The following is a 22033-nucleotide window of genomic DNA, read 5'->3' as shown; positions in this document are numbered from 1 at the left end:
CTCTCTTGTTGTTCTGGTTAACCTGATTTCAGTACAAAGTTATCTCTGCTACACAACTAAAATTTAGCATTATCCTCAGTGTCACTTAAATAATCAAACTGCTTGTATTTATCAAAATGTATTCTGCTCCGGGTAAGGAAAATACCTGCTCTTACTTCAAGACCTTTACTGCAAGAAGTTAATCAAACAGTGGGCTTGCAGCCATCTTTTCTCTGCACCCCTGTTTCTGAACTGCAGGATAAGGCTATTTCTGTGGAAACAAATCAACATGTTAAAGTTGCACAGCTGCCAGAGGGGGCTCTGATGTTTCTTCCTCTGAAGGTAAAGATGACTCCAGCTTATTTCTAATTGTGTGATACAGCTTCAGTAAAATCCCACCACAAGCTGTTATGAGCAGCCCTGCATTATTGATTCATTTGGACATTAAAATATGTAGCTAAATCAAATGTAAGATAACACAGGTCCTACACCTTAATGTATGTTCAAATTTTTGCAGTTCTCAGTGTGTCTAAATTAGTGTAGTTTTCAGACTCTGCATCTTCCAGGCCTTTTAGAAGGATAAGCAAATGTTGTGTGTAATGTGACTGATTCATTCATCTCCATTTGAGGTCTTGGTGCTGCAGAGTTTGTGCTGAAGCCAAGAGTGAAGAGAGGTGCCAGTACAGAGGGTGCTGAACTGACACCTCTGTCCAAGGGTGTTTGCTGCCAGCTCTGCTGCTGTCCCACAAGCCTTGCTGGCTTTAAAAGGACTCTTAGGCAGCAGGGTTCTACTTAGAGTGGTGTCATATCAATGAAAAGCAAAGTGTTTCTCCAAATCTTAGAACAGGGGAAAGAATGCTGCTCTTAACACCTATTGCATCTCCATTCCTTTGGAGTCTTTCCTTTTTAAGAACAAAGGATAACTGGGAAAATTAGCTGTCTGCCAGTATAAAAGTCAAAAGAATGATCAGTGTGTTTAGAAATCTTGATCTCGTTTAGTGAAGACTTTATTCTGTGAATGTCTGGAGTTTTATAGTGTCTTTTAAAATGATACATGTGGTCTAAAACATTCCAACAAACAAATTTGTGCTTTGTAGAAGGAATCAATGTGTTTTGAAAGTCTAACGGTGTAATTTATTTCCCTGAAGTTTCTAAAGGAAAATAAAATGGTTTCAGGAGAATTTTCTTACTAATGATTTTTTGGTTCCAAGGAGGGAAGCTAGAGCTATGAAGATTTCACTTGCCAATGTAGAAAAAAAAATACATAAAAGTAATGAAAATAGGCATGTCAGTTTACTTGCAACTTAATACTTTCAAGAAATGTAACTCATAAAAAATGCTAGCAACTCTGTGATGGCTGTGTTTGAACAGTTTTATACTAGAGGTTTTAACTGACATTTTAATTAAAGCTCTAATACTTATTACCAGCAACCAGCAATCACATCCCTCTGTGTCTTTGCCAACTTGATTATAGTTGACAAAGTTGATAAAGTTTGATAGTTCTTAGGTTCTTCAGCATGTCTCCTCAGTTTTTGGTTTGCATCCCCCTGCTGGAGTGGCAGTAATTCCTGTAGAGAAATTCAGATGATAACTCAGGAACTCTGAGTTGTGTTAGTACTTCTCTTCAGTTGCCCACTTTCCTGGAAGCATTTTTAGTAGCAAGATCATCTTACTGATCTTGTTTCAATATTTTTTTATTTTAGTGGGGGTGAACCTGTGCTGCTGGTACTGTTCATTAAACAAGTAAGATGTATAGCTCCTGCTGATTTTGATTGTTTAAAGTGGTTTTGTTGTTTTGTAATGTGTTCTTGTCACAATACAAACGTGCCTTGTATTACATTGTGATACTAAAAATAAATGCATATTTGAAACTTGTGACCCTCATCTCTGTTTAGAAAAACAAACTTCTCTGCCAAACATACTGCACTGCAGTAAACCTTGTGCCCCTGAAACTCAAAGCTTGGTGCCAAATCTTAACTAGACGTTCACTGGAAATGCTACAAAACAATGAAATGGCCCATGATTGTGGCATGGAGCACATTTATAAAAAACCAAAACCAACCAACAAACAACAAAAAAACCCCACCCAAAACCCCCTCAAACATGGTTTTATTTTCAAGGTTTCACCCTGAACTTGTTCATATTTCGACAGTATTTCAGTTCTTATCATAGAGATAATAATTTTAGGTAAACGTTCTTTATAAACAAACTCATGAAATCCCTAGCTTCAGTTTATAAGAGCAGCAGGGCTTACTTCTCAATAATTATATAATATTCTAGCACTTATTTACTTTAATCAGGTGTTTGAATATGTTATTAGTATTTTGCTATCCATGGTACTGCATCCTTGCATGTGTTACTCATGAGTGTTTAGCAGTATTTCATCCAGCACCAGCTGTGTGTAGGAGCCGTGCAACCCCTGCCTGTGCTGGCCTCCCTCTGAGAGGGTGGTGAAACGCTGGAGGATTGAGCTTGTTTGTCCAGAAACTGCAGATAATTAACTGGGAAAGAATATTGAAACCACTGAATGGAAATAAGGTCTCAGCTATCCATTTCATCTTTCTGTCTGTAATTCCAGCATGAATTGTGGTTATTGTATTAAGGATGGGTGAATGAAGGGACACACAGACTCCTATGTCTTCAGAAGGCCAAACCAAGTTTATCAGACCCATATCCTTCTTATAGACAGTATGATAAAGCTGGACCTGATTGGTCCTTAATCAACATCCCTCACACCATTTGCTGACTAGGAGCAACACCTTCTTGTACACCTCTTCCAAGTACACACTACCTTCAAAACACCAGCTGCAAAGATTGGAGATTGTTTTAATTCTTTCTGTGAACTTTCCCAAAACTTCCCAGGGCAATGCCTGGGGAAGTTTATCTGACTTTCTTCTCTGACCAGTTCTTAGCCTCCACAACAAATGACATCCAAAAAATAGGAATTCACCAGAGTCCAAGTTTTCTTTACTTTTTCCATTTTTGAATCAAATGGTTAAAAAAGAGTTTTCACAGATGAGATTAGTGTGTCCCTAGGACACTTTTGATACAATGAGAATATATAATTTGCAAATTCTTTAACAGAAATGTCTGAAATATTTATGTCAGTATTGTTCTGTGTCTTACTGTTACCATTTTTAAAATATAATTTACTTCTTTCTGAAGAGTTCTGTTTGCCAATTTTGACTTGAAAGATTCCTGTGGAGGCAACATTAATTATTTATACTGGCAAAACCCCAGATAGTTTGTAAAATTATTTATGTCTTCATTTTTCCTTGGTTGATTAGATTTTCCTCATGATACAGGTTAACTTTTGAAGTAGGGAATGGTTAGGTCTGTTTAAATGAAGTGTTATAGCTCTTGTTAAAGCTTTACCAAGAATATTTCCTTGCTGTATGTAATCAGATGGGCAGCTCTTGCCACAGTGGTGTGGAGTTTTTGTTTCCTTTTTACAGAATTTTATTTTCTTTGTCTTGCCCCTCCTTTGCCAACTGAAAATGTCAATGTTTTATCTTCTTCCATTAGTGTTTTCTTAAAATTATTTTATAGGAAGCTGGCAGCTCGAAGTGCACTTTTGATTGGGTTTTTATTTTCCTATTAATGGGAAAACCACCCAAACAAAGCTTCACAATTATGGAGCCTTCCTTGGGGAAAGGATTGCTGGGTGTCTGTGGGAGGGAAGATTAAAATAAAACACCAAATAATTGGAAATGTGTTTCATAGGCTTGGGTGGCATTAAGCTCATGTAGTGCTTTTACTTAACCTTTGCTGGATTTTCTAGGATTAAAGCTTTTTGACATGTGTACAAATCAGTTTTCACACCACTGAGTAGTTTTTGGTAGTAGTGCCAACTAGTATGCCACAAGTATTATAACTTAAAATGCTTCTGCTTGAATAAAGCCCCCTACAAAATTAGAACTATCTTATGTCTAATATGCTGGGTTATTTTGGGGTTTAGTTTGATTTTGTTTCTGGGCTTTTTGTTTGTTTGTTTGTGGTTTTGTTTGTTTTTGTTTTCATTTTTCTTTTTTTGTAAAAGACAAGATTTTATACCTCATTACCTTGATTTGATTAATACACTTGTGACATTTTAATATTAAAATTTTTAAGGGAAAAAATAACAAATTTAGACCTTATGCTGGCTGTCTCAGCTAATTGAATTTATTATATTTTTCTACTTTTCATTCTCCTTGTTACTACAGTAGTAAGGGTTGTCTAGTAATAAGCTATCCAGATATAAATTCTTATTCTCTTATTCAGATATTAAAGCAATAATAAAGTTGGTTCTTCCCTTCAGATTAGTAAGATAATTGCATTTTGAGTTACAGCTGCTGCAAGAAGAAAACTATTGGAAATCTGTAAATGTTCAAATGACAGCATTGATATATATACTTCTTACACCATGTCTAGATTAGGAAAAGGGATGTCATTTAAAATATGTTCCTTTGAACACTTTAAACATTCCTGAAACAAGTGTTCAACACATCTGAAAATGTGTTAGCTTTATCTAGCTATACAGAATCCTGCAGAAAAACACTTTTTTTGGGACAGTTGGTTTAAAAATTTAGCTGGTGTGTTCAAAATGTCATCACTCATAGTCCATTTAGCAATCTGAACATCTATTTACATCCTTCATAACTGTTTGAAAATAAGTTTATTAGCACTTGAAGGCTCTACACAAAGTGACCTTAACTCACAGGGGGTTTTTGAGCTTAATTTCATTTTCACATGGTTTAACTGCAGGTTTAAACAAAACAGTCCAAGTGATTTCTTTCATAGCTCTTTTAACAAATTTTGCTTTGTACTACAACAGGATTATTTAGCTCAACATTTAAAAAAGACATGAATTGAAACAAACATAAAATAAACTAAATATTCCTGTAGTTACTTTAGGAATTTATATATATTACATGCAAGATCAGACTTTTTTGTAAGTCAGGCAATGGCTTGAGAGGCTTAGGCACACCTAGCAATTCTAATGTTTGGCTATTTATTGCTTCCCTTCCTGGTACTCTCTTGTCTCAATTCATGAACAAAAGAATGTACCTACCTCCTTATGTAGCCCCTTATCCTTATTGCTGTGTGTTAGAGATAACCAAGGGGCACTTTTAGCTCTTGCAGTCCTGCCCAAAGCTGCACCTCATCCATCTGGGGAGTCTGAAGTAGTAACAGCAGGAGATCCCTTTTTATAAGTTTTCCATGAGACTATTTCTGCCCTCTGGCCCATTGATTTTCAAAGAACCTTTTAAAGTACAGATCAGAGCCTGCTTTGAAAACTAGAAAAGACACTTTATGTAGATAGTTTGGGGCTTCCTTCTCTACTGTATTTGTTAGAAATTGCATGTTAGCAGATATGGCTTATCTTTCAGACCTGAATTCAGTTCTGCTGTTAAAAAACAAAGTAAAAAACTGAATCAGTTTTGTCTCCTTGAGATGCATCAGGGAGCAGTGCTGTTCCAAAAAAAGGCACAGGAGAGGCTCATGTCTTTTCAGATTCAGAAGTCTGTGGAGCAGCCTGAGTGCACTGAGGAATGGAACAGAGTCTATTCTAGGCAAAGCATGGTAATTTCTTCATGCATCCTGTAATTCAGTACTATCCCACATCATCCTTGAACAGGGCTATTTCTTAAATGCCACATTTATATTTATAGTAATTGACAATTATGAAATGATTTCTTGCTGGGTTCATTAGGAGCCATTGACAGAGGAAGCTGGTAGCAGAACTTGGCACCACCTGGCTAAATTGTGGAGGGAAGAATTCTCTTAGTATGGATGTTATATTGAAATGAACATGGATCCATCCATTAAAAACTTTTTAATTCTAGTGGTACACATGCTCCAGAAATTGATTTATTGTTTAGTATTCTTGACTGGCTCTGCTGTAGTTCCTCTATGCATGCAAATTCAAAATGCATACAACTTAATTCCTCACTTGCTTCCAACCTCTAATTTATCACAATTGAATCATTGTTCTCAGGTTCACTGTGCAATTACTGACTGCCTGCTTGAATAGAAGCACCTTTCTCTTTCTAAAAGTCAGGCTGCTGGGTTTTCTTTTCTGCAATCTAAGTTGGAGGCAAGTGCATCATGGATAATCATAGCATAGCAATGAAAGAGATGTGCTCAATTCCTAATTTATCACTTCTGGTCTGCTTGATGAGTTCTCATATTATTTTGGTTCCTCTGCTTATGTTACTGTGTCATTTTTTTTCTGGGAATGAGTCCCTAGTTTGTATGATCAGTAAGATAAAAGCCTTTCTTTGTGCCTTATGAGCTGGTTGATTGTGCAGCAGACCCCAGAGCATTATTCTGTGACTGCTGTTTACTTGAGTATCAAGTGCTTACCCTCTCCTGCTTCCTGCTGTGACTTACCAGGAGTTTTTATCTTCAACCCAAACTGATTTATTTTCCAGGGCTGTTTTCCTGAAAGCAGAAAATAGGACCTGGAAACATATCTATAATAAATCTCATCTCTTACATTGTGTAGCTGCTTATGTGCTTTGTGAACTTCCAATCTCAAGGGCAAGGAGGTCTGGTTGTGTTACCTCAAATACATGTAACAGTATTTTCACAGCATTTCTAGGCTATCCAGGAAAGCAAACAACTTCTGAAGCCTTTATTTCCAAATACTATGGAGAATGTGAAAGAGCAATTGAATTACAATATGCCTCAGAGAAAGTAAAAGGAAAATTGCTTTTGTAAAGAAATCACTAGTATAATTTTGTCACTTTGCTGTTTGTACCTGCCATTTTGGCCCCATACATTAATCCTAGCAGATAACTATGTAATCACCATAATTTATATAATGGGAGAGGAAATGAAATGAAAACAATTTATGGAAAAGAAATGGAAATGCAGTATTATAAATAGTGAAGCCGAGAAGAGTAAGAAATAGTAGTGAAAGGTGAACCAGTTTGATAATTTAAAGTAAATTTAAATAAAATTGGAAAAAATAAAATTAAAGCTTTCATGATACCTTTATGCCAGAAATGAGTATTGGCAGTTTATTTCTTTCAAATACTGTATAATTAATTAGTTAATAATTGTAGATTTAGAGGAGGCAATATGATAATATGTGTTATTTGTCCAATACCAGTTGCATATTTCATTGTTTTCGTGATTCTTATAAAAGGAAAGGATGGAGTGGTTACTATTTGTAATGTATAACATAATTGCTTGAGTGTGTGGCAAAAAATTAGTATTTTCAGAGTAGCAGGATGAAATGTGTGCTTTTAACTTTTTAGCTCAGCAATTAAAATCACAGTGGCCATCACAAGATAAAAGAGCAATGTCAGGTTTAATGGAATTCAGTATCTAATCTAGAAATAATACTGAGTTTCCGTGAGAGCTGAGTTTGGAAGTCAAGCTACAACACTTAAAGCAGTTGATCTCTTGGTAAAAATAATTTCATATAAATGTGTCTTGCTTTGGCAGATGTATAATAATTTCTAGTCTTGGAATACTTGATACATGTGTTTCAATGCCTGGGAATGAAGATTTATATATATCTCAGTCTCTGTATTTTTCAGTGAACTGTTTCCCATGCCCAAGTAATTTATTCTGTACTAAATATGATCTTTTTTTCCATGTAAATATTGGAGTTTATTCTACAAATGCCACTACAAATTACCAGGTTAATGTTAGCAGCTTTTGTTATTTCAAGTAAAATTTTAAAAATAGTGCTAAGACACTTAATTTATTTAAAAAAAATACTTTGGAATTCTTGAAGCCATGACTTCTTAGATTATGGTGTTGTGGCCTTTTTCAGCCTTAGACTGGTTTTGAAAACAAATCCTCTTTTGAGTTCATATATAAATGCCACTCAGAAGAATATGTTTGGGATCCTCTTCTGGTAAAGAGGTTGTAATTCATGTTCCTTTTTTGCCAAAGAAGGCAAGATTCACAACATCAGTCGCTTGCAGTAAGAAGCTTTAATGGCCCTAGTTCCTAGAATTTGGAAGAAGTGAAGAAAAAAATACTAAAATAAAAGACTTTATTTCCACACAAGTTATTCTTGACTCACTTGACTCTCAGTTGGAACTGGAACCCTGAAATGCCCATCACCCTGGAGAATCTGCTGATCTGACATCTGAGTCTTGGGCAGGGAGATGCAAACTCAAATGCAAGGGACTCATCCTTTTGCAACCTCTCCTTGTTTCAGTGATGGTGCCTGCCTGTAGGGAGCAGGCACCAGCGGCTGAGCAGAATTCCTCTCCAGCTTTGGACAGAGTACAGTGGAATTCTCTCTCCCATGAGCCACATTGTTTTCACTTACCATAGGTTAAACAGTGGAAACACACAGGAAAGGGGAAGCGCTTAAGGGGCTCCCTGAGGAAATGCAGACATGATGGTGGCTTTGCAGTGATCCTCTGATAGGATCTGAAGCCTTTTCCTTTGTAATGAAATGTTATGAAATGAAGATTCTCCATTTGTGCATATAACATTGTTAACATCTCTGTCGCTTGGAGGCACAGCCTGGTGCTTGTAACCTGGGGCAGACACGTTCTGTTACAGCTGAGCATTCGCTGCTTGGCTGAGCATTTCACCGTGGTGCCCGGTGAAAACTGATGAAGCTGGGTGGGAGCAGGGGGAGGAGCACTGGGCTGAACTGGGATCTGACAGGGGAAGATGCTCCCCTAAGTGCTTGTTTAACTCTTGGTCTTTTTGTCTCAAAACCTGGTTCTGTAATTGAAAGTTTACATTAATGGGCAGCAAACTAAGTGAATTTCCTCAGTCAAAACTGCCTTGCCCATGCAGCTCTTAATTTCAGAAAGCATTGCAACACCACCATTACCTGGGCAAAAAAGCACTGATGGAAAGTAAAACAGTGGAGAGAAATGTGTTACCTGGTGAATTGTCCCTTGGGTGTCATCAGTGATCTCATCCACAGAGTGGATCACTTGTTCCAGTTCATATAATGGAGGGAAATGTGCAGCTTTCAGGATGTGCTATTTCCAATTATGTAGCTTTTTTAAAGTGAAGCATAAACTCAAAAGTGCTGTCAGACTTGCTTTACTTTACCTTTCTAGTGAAAATTGAGTTTTTGTACTTAATCTTAAAACATGACAGAAAATATTGGGAGCATGTACCACCTGTTTTTCCTTTCATCCTGATTCATTCATTAGCATCCTCGTACCAAAAACCCTCCAAGACATAATTAACCCTTTTTTGATACTGTGAAACTTGAAACAATCATTAAAACTCATTAAAAGAGAGAAACTTACTTTCAAAAGCAGTGTAATATTAGAATTTCCCTGATTTTTAAAGCTTGTGATTAGGGTGGAATACTAAGGGTATTGCCCTCATAGTTTCAGTCTTTACTGGCTAGTCAAGTAATTAATGATAATTGATTGCTTTGCATTGCAGAACTGTGCTTCATGATAGAAAATCTTTTGATAAAATAATTTTCTTTAATGGAATGTTGTCTTCTGAGTATGCATTATGTAATGATACTGTCAGCAAGTCCTTTTTGTCCAGTAAGAAGAAAATATAATTGAAGATAAAAATAAATTACCCAAAGTCTTGCTTTTTTCTCCCTTTTCACATTTTATGCTCCATAGGTATTATATTGTACAACCATAGGATATTTTATAATCCAGTTTTTAACTGAAGAAGAACATTTATAAGAAAATAGTTTTGATGTTTAGCCTTCTGTCACAGATCTGATCATACTGGATTTTTATATGGGTCAGATATTGCTAAACTTCTAATTTTATCTTAAAACTATGACAAAAATAGAACCATGAAAAGCATATTATATACATAATTATATATATAGCATATTATATATATATATAATTTTTTTCAACTGTATTTGGTAACTGAAGTCAAAGTAGCTGTATTTTCTAAAATATATCACTTGGAAACAAGTAACAAGTTGTATCTAGTTACCAACTTGACACAACTTCAGAATGCAAAGCTTTCTTAACTACAATGATTTGCTGTAGCAAAATATTATTGAAAAAAATACTGTGATTCTTTGTAAAGGTGTCCTTATCATTCTTTTTAAGGTGTGGGATGCTGTAGATACAGGCTGCTGTTTAAGAACCTACTCCTGTCACTCCTGTGCTGTTCGAGCTGCCCAGTGGTCATCCTGTGGAAGAAGGATCCTCAGTGGGGGCTTTGATTCCATGCTGCATTTAACAGATGTAGAAACAGGTAAAGGCCCTGAAGAATGCATTATAGCCATTTCTTTGTTGTGTACAGGTGACTTGGGATCTTGCTAGCCTTACTCTTCTAAAATATAGACAAATGCAGAGGTGAAAGTTAGAATTCTTGAAATGTGACCTTACTTAAAAAATGCATTTTGGCAATTAAGAGTAGTTGGAGAAGTTTGAGAAAACTGAAATATCTTACAGTTGACAATCACATGTGATTTATGTTGTCAGATACTACACAGATGAATGGAATGAAATGTGTGTTTTTATGCTCTGTCACCATGCTTCATTAAAGTCTTTGAACAGCCTCTTAAGGCTGACTTCAGTAACATTTATACATGTATTTAGTTTAAACATAGGCTTGTATCTCATTCTCTGTTGGGTTGAAGTTTGTGCTTGAAGTTAATGAGGTGATTTTTTCTTTTTTCTGAATAGGACCTTAATTAGGAGTATAGAAACTTTCTGGTATGAAACTGTGAGACTGAACTTGTGTTCCTTTGATGCATTTTTGAATTTGATTTGGGATTTGATTGTTGTAACCTTAATGACTAATTTCCTGGATGCTGTGTCTCCTCATGTCTCCTTCACAAACTAAAGTGCTTCTGTCAGCTATATTCCTTCTCTCCTTAATGTATGTTTCCAACATCAGCAGCATTCACTGGGGCTGTGCATAATAGGACATCTCTGTGTGTGTGTATGAATTAGATCCAAAATGGGACATTGTCAAGGGAAGAGATGCAATTTCACATTTCCCACTTAGTTTATTTTTAAGTGTTTAACTCCTGCAAGGGTGCAATATTTTTTGTAAGACTACAGTAGAAATCCTTGCAAAAATTACAAGCCGTTTTTGTCTAGGAGGATTTTCTCTTGCATAAAAGCAAGAACTACATTGTATGTGAAGATCTGGGAAGCAGAAGTCCTATTCAGAGGAACTGGGAAAGCAGACAGGAAAATTTTAAAATATTGTCCACATGAGAAAAAGGTTCTTTTTCATGCTCCAAGAATTAATTTTTTTCAACAATAGTTGTACCAGAAGTATTTGAATACAATGATGGCTGGAAGGGAACTGTTGCAGTGTAGGAATGTAAAATATGTTACAGAATACTGATGTTTTGAGAATATTCAACTTTTTTAATGGGGAAAGGAGCTTTATATACTTGGTGTAATAGTACATGAGGTTAGTATACCAAGTCATTAATTTGTCAGACTTCTACAGCAACCTTTCTAGTCCAACGTATAACTGAATCTTACTAATCCAAGTGGATTTACCTTTGTCTGTAATGTTAAAAATTCTAAATGGAATGGCTATCTTTGTAATGGGATTTATAGCAGCTGAATAGATTTTGTGTGTCTGAATAATTTTTCCCTACTCTGGGAAAAATCTCATAAAATTATAAGGAAAATTCCAAAGATACATAATTTAAATAATATGTTTAAATTTCCAACATCTCTTCAGCTTAACTAACCAGAAATGGGACAGAAGTCTGGATTAAGTTGATTATAGTGATTCATTTATACTTCTCTAGGAAATTACAACAATAGCAAAATATATTTGCTAAATGTCAAGGCAGATAAGTTTGTAAATGGTTCTTTCCTTACTGACTCATGAGTTATAGAGTGTTTCTAGCTACTTAAATAAATTGTATGTGGGAAATGAATGCTGATATACTTGGGAATATCAGGTATTCATTACTGTCGTATTTAAAGAACACAGAATTCTTTGTAGTTCCTCTGAACTGCAGTTGTGATTGGACCTGACTTTCACAACACATATGGAAAAGCGTAATAGGAGTGATCAGAATTTTAGTCTGATTTCCTGTGTATGCAAGCCAGTTTCTGAGCTCCTTCCCTATTGTAAAGTTAGTCTTCTTTTCATACATTTCAGTCAGTTCTGTTCAGAGAGACAGGGCAAGCAGTTGCCTCTGGAATCCAAATCAATTTGATATAAAAAGCCTCATTTCCATTTGAAAAACACTAAGGCATCTATAAGATTTTGATTTACATTAGTTCACTGAATCATTCATTCCTCCTCACTCTTCATCAGTGCTGAGATGATTTCTTCTTTGATTAACTTTAGATAGATGTTAGAACTGTTCCTTCACATTGGACTTTCATATACTTTTTTGGACTTCAGTCCTGATTACTTTCCATTGCTAGAGTGAACTAACTACCAGTGTGTTTAAATGTAGTAAATGCATGCCAGTGGGATTTTATAAATAATAATGCTCTATTTCAGGCTCTATGCTCTTGTATATTTTGTTCTGGTTCAACATTTTCCAGTAGTTTCCTAAAATCTAATCTTTCTTGTCTTTGTTTTCAGTAAATGTTTTATATATTACATCTGTGTCATAGAAATTGCTACATGTCCTTCACTAAAAGAAACCTAATGGGTTTACAGAATGACTTAAAAAGTTTAAAAAAGGTTGCAAATACAGCTTAGTAAATGCATGGTATTGAGCTGTTGAGTTGTGGGGGACTTTTTGTCATTTTCTGTTGGGAACATAGTTTCTGCCCTATTCAATCAAAATGGTAGTCTGGCTAATTGTTCTGGGTCTGATGAAGGTTAGTTGTGATATTTCTCAAAGGAATGTGTCAGCAATTTTTTAACAAACAGCACTAGAATAAATTTTTCAGGAAATTTTCTTTCTAAGATTGGACTTTAGTTTGGGTATCCGATATATTGCATCTTCTGGAGTGGTTTTTTTCCTACTTTATGATCTGAACAACATCAGAATAGAAGCAAACACTGAAATCTCATTAATCATAAAACAGAATTTTTGTTGTTGGCAGAAAAATCCTGATATAAGGCCAGAAGACACATCCATGAAATGTTATCCTGCAGTTTTACACCATCAAACCTCTTGCCCTTGTCATGTGTATGAAAGTTCTTACATATAAAAAGATCTAAGATACTGCAAGGATAAAAAATGAACTGATAGGAATCTCAGGAAATTCAACAAGGTCATGCATCTGGAACGGAGTAATCCTGTGCAACACACCAGGCTGATGCTGAACTGGTTAGAAAAAAACTTGCAGAAGAATACCTGGAGGTCCTGGTGCTGAATATGAATCGGGAGTATTCTCAGCAGCAAAATCATTCCAGGCCAAATCAGGAAGTATTTACCTAGCTCATAGAGAAAGTGATACTAGGCTCTTCTCAGAGATGTGCAGTGAAAGGATAAGAGACAAAGGAACAGTGTAGGGACACAGGAACTTGTTGGCTCAGCTCAAGGGTCATAAAATAGTAAAGCAGGCTGTTCAGAGAAGCTGTGGAGCCTGTACTTGGAGATACCCAGAACTTCAGTGGACAGACCCTTGAGTAATCTGCTGCAGCTGGACATAATTTGAGTAGGAATTCAGACTAGATGATCCCTGGAGGTCCAACCTACAGGATACTGTGATGAAGAACAGGACAAGAGAAGAATTCAAGTTAATGAGATACAAGGAATTCTCTTACTGTGGTTTGGATAAGAGATAATAGATGTTGCTGTGCAAGTCTTTTTTGAATTCAGTTTTTGTAGACCACCATTTATTATCTTCAAGGGCCATCCAGTGCCTTAACACCAGGATGTGAAGCTAAGACTCTCCAAAAATGTGGTTTTCTTAAAAGCTATTGTACACATTCAGTATGGGTTGGACCCAAAATATGCATTAATTTTTAAAGAACTCAAGGTTATGCATGAATCATTCACATGAGGGTTCTGTGATCAGTTGCAGTTTGCATCAGGCAAGTTCAGTACTGCACTATGGAGATTCATGAATATTGGTAGATCCAAAACCTGCAGATTTACTGCCTGTTACTGGCTAATATTTTTTTATTGTTCTATTTTAAATACATTATTTCTTTATAAAAATAAAGTCTTCTGAATGTTTTCACAAATGTGATAATAATGCAGCAGTCTGAGACTCCCTGGTTTTGTTTTTCTCTAATAACACACAGTCATTTTCTATTACTGGTAGTTCAGCCACATTGTTATTTACTTAATAGTAATAGTGCTATAGTCCAAGAGCCCTGAAAAAAATGCTTTAAAAACATTCTAGGTCAAATACATTTGACATTTAACTTCTGTTTTGTCCAGATGCAATGGAGATGCTTTACAAACTTTGGAAGGGTAATTGTATTTTTAGAATTTATTCATAACTGTTTTATTTTTGGAATGCATGTTTTATTAATCAGTAGACTTTTTCATTAGTCACAAATGAATTGGTATAATAGCATAGGCAGAACGTTGGCTGGGTTTTTTACTATTTGCATATTGTAGATACTTTTCATTTCTTTAATATTATGACAGAGGGAATGTTCCAAGAAATTTTGGCACATTTCCTAAGTTGCCAAATGCTGCAGTTGTATTTTAGTTCATGGACTAAGCTTGCTTTCAAATATAATTTCCTCAGAGTTATAATGAGAGAGAGAGAGTTCCTTAATGGAACATTTTGTACCTACCAAGAGAATGGTTCAAATTTTCTTTTCTAGATATTTTTTTCGGATCTAATTTGATAGTCCTATAGATATAACATTACTATTTTTAATCCTATATTTATTCACAAAGGCGTTCTAGTTCTCTTACCTAAACATCACCCCAGGAAAGCTGTGGCATTCCTTTGTTCCTCCTTTTCTCTCCCAGTAGTATTTAGAGAGTATGTTTTATTATGCAGAAAACTTTTATATGGCACCTCAGAAAAAAAAGCCCAATGGATTGATAATGTTTTTGTTTGCTTGTTTATTTTTTTCTTTTGAGTGTATGCAAACACCTTAGATGTGAGGTCAAAGGATTCCCCCAAGATTCAGCAGTTTTATGAAATAAGTTGAACATATCACTCTCCATCTAGGAGGTAACAGCATTTTACTTTTTATGCTCCCTGGTGTAAAGCCTTGCTGAAAATATTTATTATGGGGACGTTGCAAAAGTTAAAAGAGAAAATTATTTAATATTTCAAACATCTGCACTTAAAGTGAACCTATGAACATGTAGGGACAAAAAATAGGAAAAAACATTTAATCAATATAACTTTGGTTCTTGAGAAAATAATAAGGCCATTTGTAAGCACACCAAGAATGGAGAAGTTACAGACAGCATTGATTTGTTAAGAACAAATGATGTCTACTAAATCTAATTTATTTTCTCACTATTGTGCATGAGAGGTACTGTGACTTTAATGAAATATTTTTGTATATGTTGTTTTATGTAGCTTTCTAAACACAGAGGGAAATCCATTTTGCTAAGCAAGATTACTCTGGTGTCCTTGTAAGTCTCAGGCTTCACCTTTCTTTACAGAAATACAGATTACAGATTAGAGTAAGGAAGTAAATGTTTTAGGGTTATGCAGGTAGGTGTGTGAACCTGAGGACCACTAAGCACAGTTACAGAAGCATCCTGTGCTGAGCAACTGTGCTGATGTTCTGTGAAAAATTCAGAATGTTAAATAGCCTTTAAAAAAACTGATTTCAGAGCTGAGCAGTTTCACGGTAGGTGCTGCATAAAGAAGCAGAAACATATATTCAAGGTATTTTAAAAGATTTTTTTCCCATATTGTGCATGTTACTAATATGTTACTGGCAAGCCTTTAATGCTTGGAGAATTTAATTAAAGACTTTAAAGAACATAAAACATGCTGCAAAAGATATAGTAGATATTGTTACTGAATTTGTGAAAATTGAGGATTAGAGAAACATTTGATTTCTGCTTTGGAATAACAACCCCTTATAAAGGAAAATAATATGTGGTATGGATTTCCCCTCAATTAGCCAAAGAAATTTTCAAAAGGCCTGTTTTTGTAGTCTATGAGTTGGTTATGCTGCCTTTAGGAACTAAAATGCAATAAATACATACAAAATAAAGTATATACAAGCTTGCTGAATTATACCTGTTATGGATAAGGGGGTCTTCTCCTCAAAGGCCATCTTTTTCAACAAATAAAGTAAGAGCCCCCCAAAAGTGAATATTTCATTTCATTTCATTTAATAAAGTGAGTAATTGTAGAGAAAAAGATGGGTAACTGAAAAAAAAGATTTCCAGAAAGGTGGAGGAGGATCTATAGCAAACACTGAACCTGGATATCCCAAGCTGTGGGGTAGGTTCCATCATAGCAGCATTACAGCCTGGAAAGAATAAATTCTGCTCATGGTAGTACAACACACAAAGCAAAATTTGTACAGAAAAAGGCTGAGAGTTGAGTTCATTGCCTCAAACTACTGAATTGCATGAGCTGATATGCTCCATATCATCTTTTGCATTGACCTGTTCCATCTCTCACATGGATACTTTCCCTAAACTTCTGAGTGAATTGTGCATAAATTTTAGTTGTTGACAATAAGAGCCTTTCCTTTCCCTAACAGCTTTTGAGTTTGTTACTTGTTACCTGCTGCTGTTCAGCCTGTCTGCATTCCAGCCTTGCTCATTTTCTGTGACATGGCAGTAGATGGAATTCACGTGTACATCTAATATACACTGCTTACTCAATTCCCAAAAAGAGATGCTTGATTGAATTTCACTTTGGGGAGACAATGAGAGAGGGAGGGTTGTTTTGCAAAGTGTTAATTGGAGAGCCTGAGCTTTTAGTATTAGTTTATTGTGATTGTTTCTGACTTAAGTAAAAAAAAAAGGTTAATATCTGCATCAAATCATAAGGTGGCAGCTTAAAATAAGAAAAAGAATAGGGTTAAAGAATACAGAGGTGAATAAGATGCTCAGATTGTTTGCATTAATTTTATTTGTTATTATATTGCAATATAGAGTCCATAACACTGAGATTATTATGGTTTAATTATGTTAGTGACTGTCACTGAGAGCTTTTGGATAAATTGCAGCCTCTAGAAGACAAGAAAAGGGCAAATTCAATGCCCACTTCTCTTTTAAACAGGGAGAGACAGAGTAGGGAACTAGAGCACTTTAGTTTCTGAAGAAAATATCAGGCAAATTATTAAATTACTTGGAAGCTGTTGGGAATGAGATGGAAAAATTGACTCATTAATAACAAATTATGTAAATCAATATTTCTGTGGGAACGGTAACAGATCTTGTAGTTAGTGGATGAAATGCATCTTGAACTAAATGCACATCTTTTTTGCCTGTGTTTTACCTGACTTTCTCATGTCTCAGGCTAGAGGACACAAGTATTTATTATAGAAAAAGCAGTTTTGAGAATTCTTGTGGAGGTAAACACATAGCAAAGCCAGTGACTGCCAAAAGCTTAGATGAGGACTTCCACTGAATCAGTTATGAATATGTGTAATGCCATTTGGACAACACTCTTTGGAGGACAGTGATCACTTGATGTGTCCTTTATAAAGCTGTGTGCCAGGATTAGTACAGGTGGGCTGCATTTTTGTTAATTTCTGGCTGCAGTCCCATTGAAAACTTCTTGATTATACTCCCAGAGTTTTTATTAAGCTGGGAACTAGTAAGAAAAAAATTCCTTTGGGAGTAAAGTACTATTAAAATGAGTAGGGAGCTTCCATGGGGTAATTCAGTATTTTCTCAAGTGCTGTGGTGATAGTAAGATGCCTGTGTATGTAGCTCTTTTAAAGCTCCCCCAAATGATGCCTGGTGGTGGTGTACATGAGAGTAATATCTTGTTGCTCCTATAACTGATGATTTTAATACTTTCTTCCTTCCCTGTAGAGTCTTTTTTTCTTTCCTCTGTAGCTGTTGGGGCTCTGAAAGCTCCCATGGCAAGAGATGGTCATGGATATGACTTGTGGAGAAAATCTCTGCTGCCCTGATGACTTTTTTGTCCTTTTGGGGGAGGAACTCATGGACAAAATTAAGTGTTTCACTTAGTGGTGACAGAGAGGCCCCTTAGATCTTGCACTGGCAATTGGTGGCAAGTCATGTAAAAAGGGCAGAAATCCCTTACAAATACCAGAATTCACATAGAGCAGCACTGACCCCTCCTTTAGGCTCTCTGTAATCTTTTTCCCTGTCTTTTCCCTTGATGAGCATGTGTGATCAAGTAAAACCTTTCTCTTCTTTAAACTGAATAAATAAGTAATTTTACAACTCAGCCTATTGACTGTGTAAGTTGAGTTCAGCAGATGAGGACAATGGAACTGATGATGAAATCAAATACTTTGGCCCTAGAGAATGAAATAAGCATAAAAATTCTGTGTGAATGATTTTCAGTATTGTGCACCTAACTGCAAGAGTTTACATCTGTCAGTAATGTTTTTAGCTGAAAGTATTTTCAGTTGTTTAAAAAAGCCTGTTTTAAGATAACCCTCACTTGCATAAAATGCAAATTAAAGAATATTTAAAGAAACTTTTCTCATAGTATTTTAAAGGATTTTTTTTTTGTTTTAGTTCTGCAGTACCTCCTTCACTGTTGCTTACAGCAGTAACTTGATTTAATGTAGATCTTTATATGGGATATGTAGAATATAAATCACAGTTGTTATTGTGAAAGGGAGCAGATATATTTATCTTGGTTCATACTGCTGTTCCGAAAATTTTATTTCAGTGAATGTACAGTAATATCATGAATTTGTTAGGATGAAAGGAAGCAGCGAGTCCTATAAATTAACCTAGCTGAATTCTGTTGTGTTCCAAAGTGCAGGCAATCCAATTGATACTAACCACAGGATCCTGTGGAGATTAGTGTGTACAATTAAATGTTGGCAACAGTGTATCCATGGGAACAGCTATTGCCTTCATATGATGGTTTGCAAATTATTTCCTACTTTCAAGATGAAGTTTCACTCCTACCTTTGCTGAAAGTTAAGTAAACAACTCAAGAGTTGTAATATAGATTGGGGTGTGGTAATTCTGTGCAGACAATGTTTTGTTCTAGTTATTTCTGTCTCACTGAAAAGAAAAAGACTGGCATCTCAGTAGGGGAACATTCAACCATTAGGTTTGTAGACTTCTTCCTGCGTGTTGTCTGAACTGTGACCTCAGTGGAGCTCCTCTCCTCCGTGTGGGAGCCACTTGTTGTCTCCTTTCAGTGGGAAGCAGTCAGTGGTGCAGAGGCCCGTGAGTAGGAGCAATTTCAAGGGGATAGAAATTAGTGATTTGTCTTTTATTTTCATTAAATTAGACTAGCCCCAGATATTTGAAGTGTGTTATTAGAAGCGTGTTCACTTTTAGCAACCTTGATATTTTTGAAACTAAGTTGAAATAAATAACATACTTCATTTTCTGCTCAAATTTTAATGTCCACTTGTCACTTGATTTTAGGGAAGCAGATATTTAGCAGCAAAACAGAATTTAGGATCAGTGCACTGAAGTTCCACCCTACAGAGTCAAATGTTTTTCTTTGTGGAGGATTCAGCCCAGAAGTTAAAGCATGGGATTTAAGGACTTCTCAGGTAAAGGAATTTTTTTTTTCTCTTTCTCTTTCCAAGTATTTCCTAGGTTGTGTATGCTATGTGTTATCAAGGTGCTAGATGTACTTACTGGTCTTCCATTGCAATGTTATTCTGAGGTCTTTTGCATTTGTCACTGTGTTCCTATTCATTGATATGAACCTCTATAATGTGTTTAAGTGCTATGAGGAACACTGTACAGAAAAATAATATTTTTTTCTTTCTGTAGATATAAGTTACATCTAGTTGAAATAAACAAAGCCAATAGCTCATCTGAGGATTGTAAAAAGCAAAGAAACAGTACAGCTAATTTGCTCCTCAAGCTCTTACATGTGGGTCAGGATGTGTATCTTATGCCTGTACCTTTTGTGTAGTAGCCTGGAGCAGTTTTTACATTCATGAAGGGCCACAGAGGTGTGAAATGCCTCTGTTTTTACTTTACCATGAACCACAAAGAGCAATGTGCTCCCAGCTGCCAGTCAGAGCTCAGGTAAGACCAGAGCTCTACTCTGCCAGTGGAAGTGTAAGGTAAGCAGCATCCTCATGCACAGAACAGCTCAAAGAGAAGCAGGGACTGTAAAGTGATTAGTTCTTTGTTTTCATTTGAATTTCTCTGTGGGTAGATCCTACTCATCATCGTTTGCCATCTATTTGCTCTTGAGGATGGCAGAAGGGACCTGAAAAAGATGAGATACATAGACCACCTTGTCTCTGTCTGTGATATACTAAGAATAATAGGTGAGAGATAAAGGGAGATGCATTTCAGGTATAAGGGCTCAACAGGAGAGCTCTGAAATCATTGTGGGAGGTGCTCTGTTGAAGAAACAGGGTATTCTTGTGCAATTAACAATCAAGTTCCTGGGCTGCAGTTGCATTTGTCACTGATGTTTGAGGAAAGTATTTATGTAGGATCTCTACCACATGAATAAGTTCTTAAAAGAAAAACATTAGTAAATACATATTGAGACTGCCACATCTGAGGTTACTCTGAAAATAAAATTCCTGTGAGTTTCAGAGTTACAGTGTTAGTATGAAAACCTTTGTAAAAGTGGATGGGATTCATTGCATCCATCATACTTGTATGATGGCTAGTTTTCCTTCATAGGCATGTGAAGAAGTTCTCAAAGCATAGGTCTGTGAAGAAAGATGGTTTTAGTTTTAAATTGCAAAAATATAAGCACATTTAATAAAAAATTCCTATGTAACTTTTTTAAAAAAGGAAATTAGATTTTCCATTTTCACTGTTCCTCCTGGCAGGGAACTGAAGAAGGAGGACTGATAGAAGTATTTACTCCTGAAGAGAAGGATCAGTGGTTTCATAGCATGGAAATGACACAGCAAATACAGTTTTCCTTCTTGAGAGTCTCATAACAGTAGAACTTAATTGTGGGGAGGAGGTGCAGTCTGTAATTGAATCCTTCAATGTCCTTTTTAACATAGAGAACCCATTGTTGTCATGGTATGCTGAACTGCCTTTAAAGGTGCTTCAGTAACTAAATGGGTGTCATCTTTTTAAGGCTTAAAGATTGTTGATTGTTATGTCAAATTTGAGGTCTTTGATTGTATCCAGGAGAAGGTGGCAGATGTAGGTGACAAAACAGTCTTTCAGAAATTTTTCTGACTTGGTCCAATAATATTTTCTGGAAATGATACTGTAATTATACACAAAGGTAAGTGGTAGTCTGGCTGTGTATAAAGCCAGAGACATTCTTTCACCCCATGTCATTTCCTTATGATGGATTTTGCACCTGTGCATATCTTTGAGCAACCATTTATGAGAACCTGTGAAGATGATTTTTCTCTAGATTTGAAATCAATTGTGATTGATGAGCATGGTCATGCCAAAAGTGGCAATGCCTCCAGCCTGTGTGTGTCCAGAGTGCCCAGTCTTTTCAGATGGAAAATGATAACTGATTCTGTTCTACAGTAACAAATAGCTGAAGTCACATGTTGCAAAATGTGCCTGTCTGGGTCGTGCTCATGTTGTGTATGGTTGTGGAGGAATATGTTAGAAATCTTTTACAGGCAGTAGGGCACAATCTCAAATACTGATAATGGAAAAAGCACTTCAGTTTCAAGGAAATAAAAGATTCATTTACAATGGATATTTACAATCCAAGACTTATACTTGAGTAATTTTTTTTTTCCAGCAATTCTGATATCAGTGAGTTTGATGACAAGGTCTGAAGACTGCAAAATTGGCATTAGCTCAAGTAGAGCTAAGGGGCTAGAGAACAGATGTTAGTGCTTGTGCTAGATAGATTGGTTCTGAGTTGTCTCCTGGGTCTGCTACTCTTCTGTTTTCAGTATCTCTGCCAATCTGCAGTAGTTTTATCTTTGAACAGTGTTACAGTGTCACCAAGACAAATGGCTTGAAAAATGCTGTTCTTGGCCCTTTCTTCCCCCTTGTGAATCGTCAGAGCTTCAGTAGTGCTTTCCCTTGGCACCAGACAGGGTATCAAACAGGGCTGTGTTCCAAGCCATGATGCCAATAAATGTGTTTGTCTCTTAAAGCAGCTCCTCCCCTTTAGGTTTTAAATTCTGATGGTGCCTCAGTTTAACCACAGCTGAACTGTCAGTTGATATTTCTGGCAAA

General features: G+C 36.1%; 1 protein-coding gene across 1 annotated transcript in view; it reads left to right on the top strand.

The window, feature by feature from the left end:
• Positions 1–22033, top strand: part of WDR25 (WD repeat domain 25) — a gene marked incomplete at both ends in the record, with an annotated part of 54337 nt that overhangs the window by 19194 nt on the left and 13110 nt on the right. The window contains 2 exons of the mRNA XM_084208017.1: positions 9990–10137; positions 19310–19440. Coding sequence (XP_084064143.1) covers positions 9990–10137; positions 19310–19440 — 279 coding nt within the window. The remainder of the gene's footprint in view (positions 1–9989; positions 10138–19309; positions 19441–22033) is intronic.

Source organism: Fringilla coelebs (genome assembly GCF_963513975.1).
Source record: "Fringilla coelebs genome assembly, chromosome: 6".
In the NCBI taxonomy this organism is placed as follows: domain Eukaryota; kingdom Metazoa; phylum Chordata; class Aves; order Passeriformes; family Fringillidae; genus Fringilla; species Fringilla coelebs.
The sequence above is the reverse complement of the archived record's forward strand: the minus strand, read 5'-3'. Positions and strand labels throughout refer to the sequence as shown.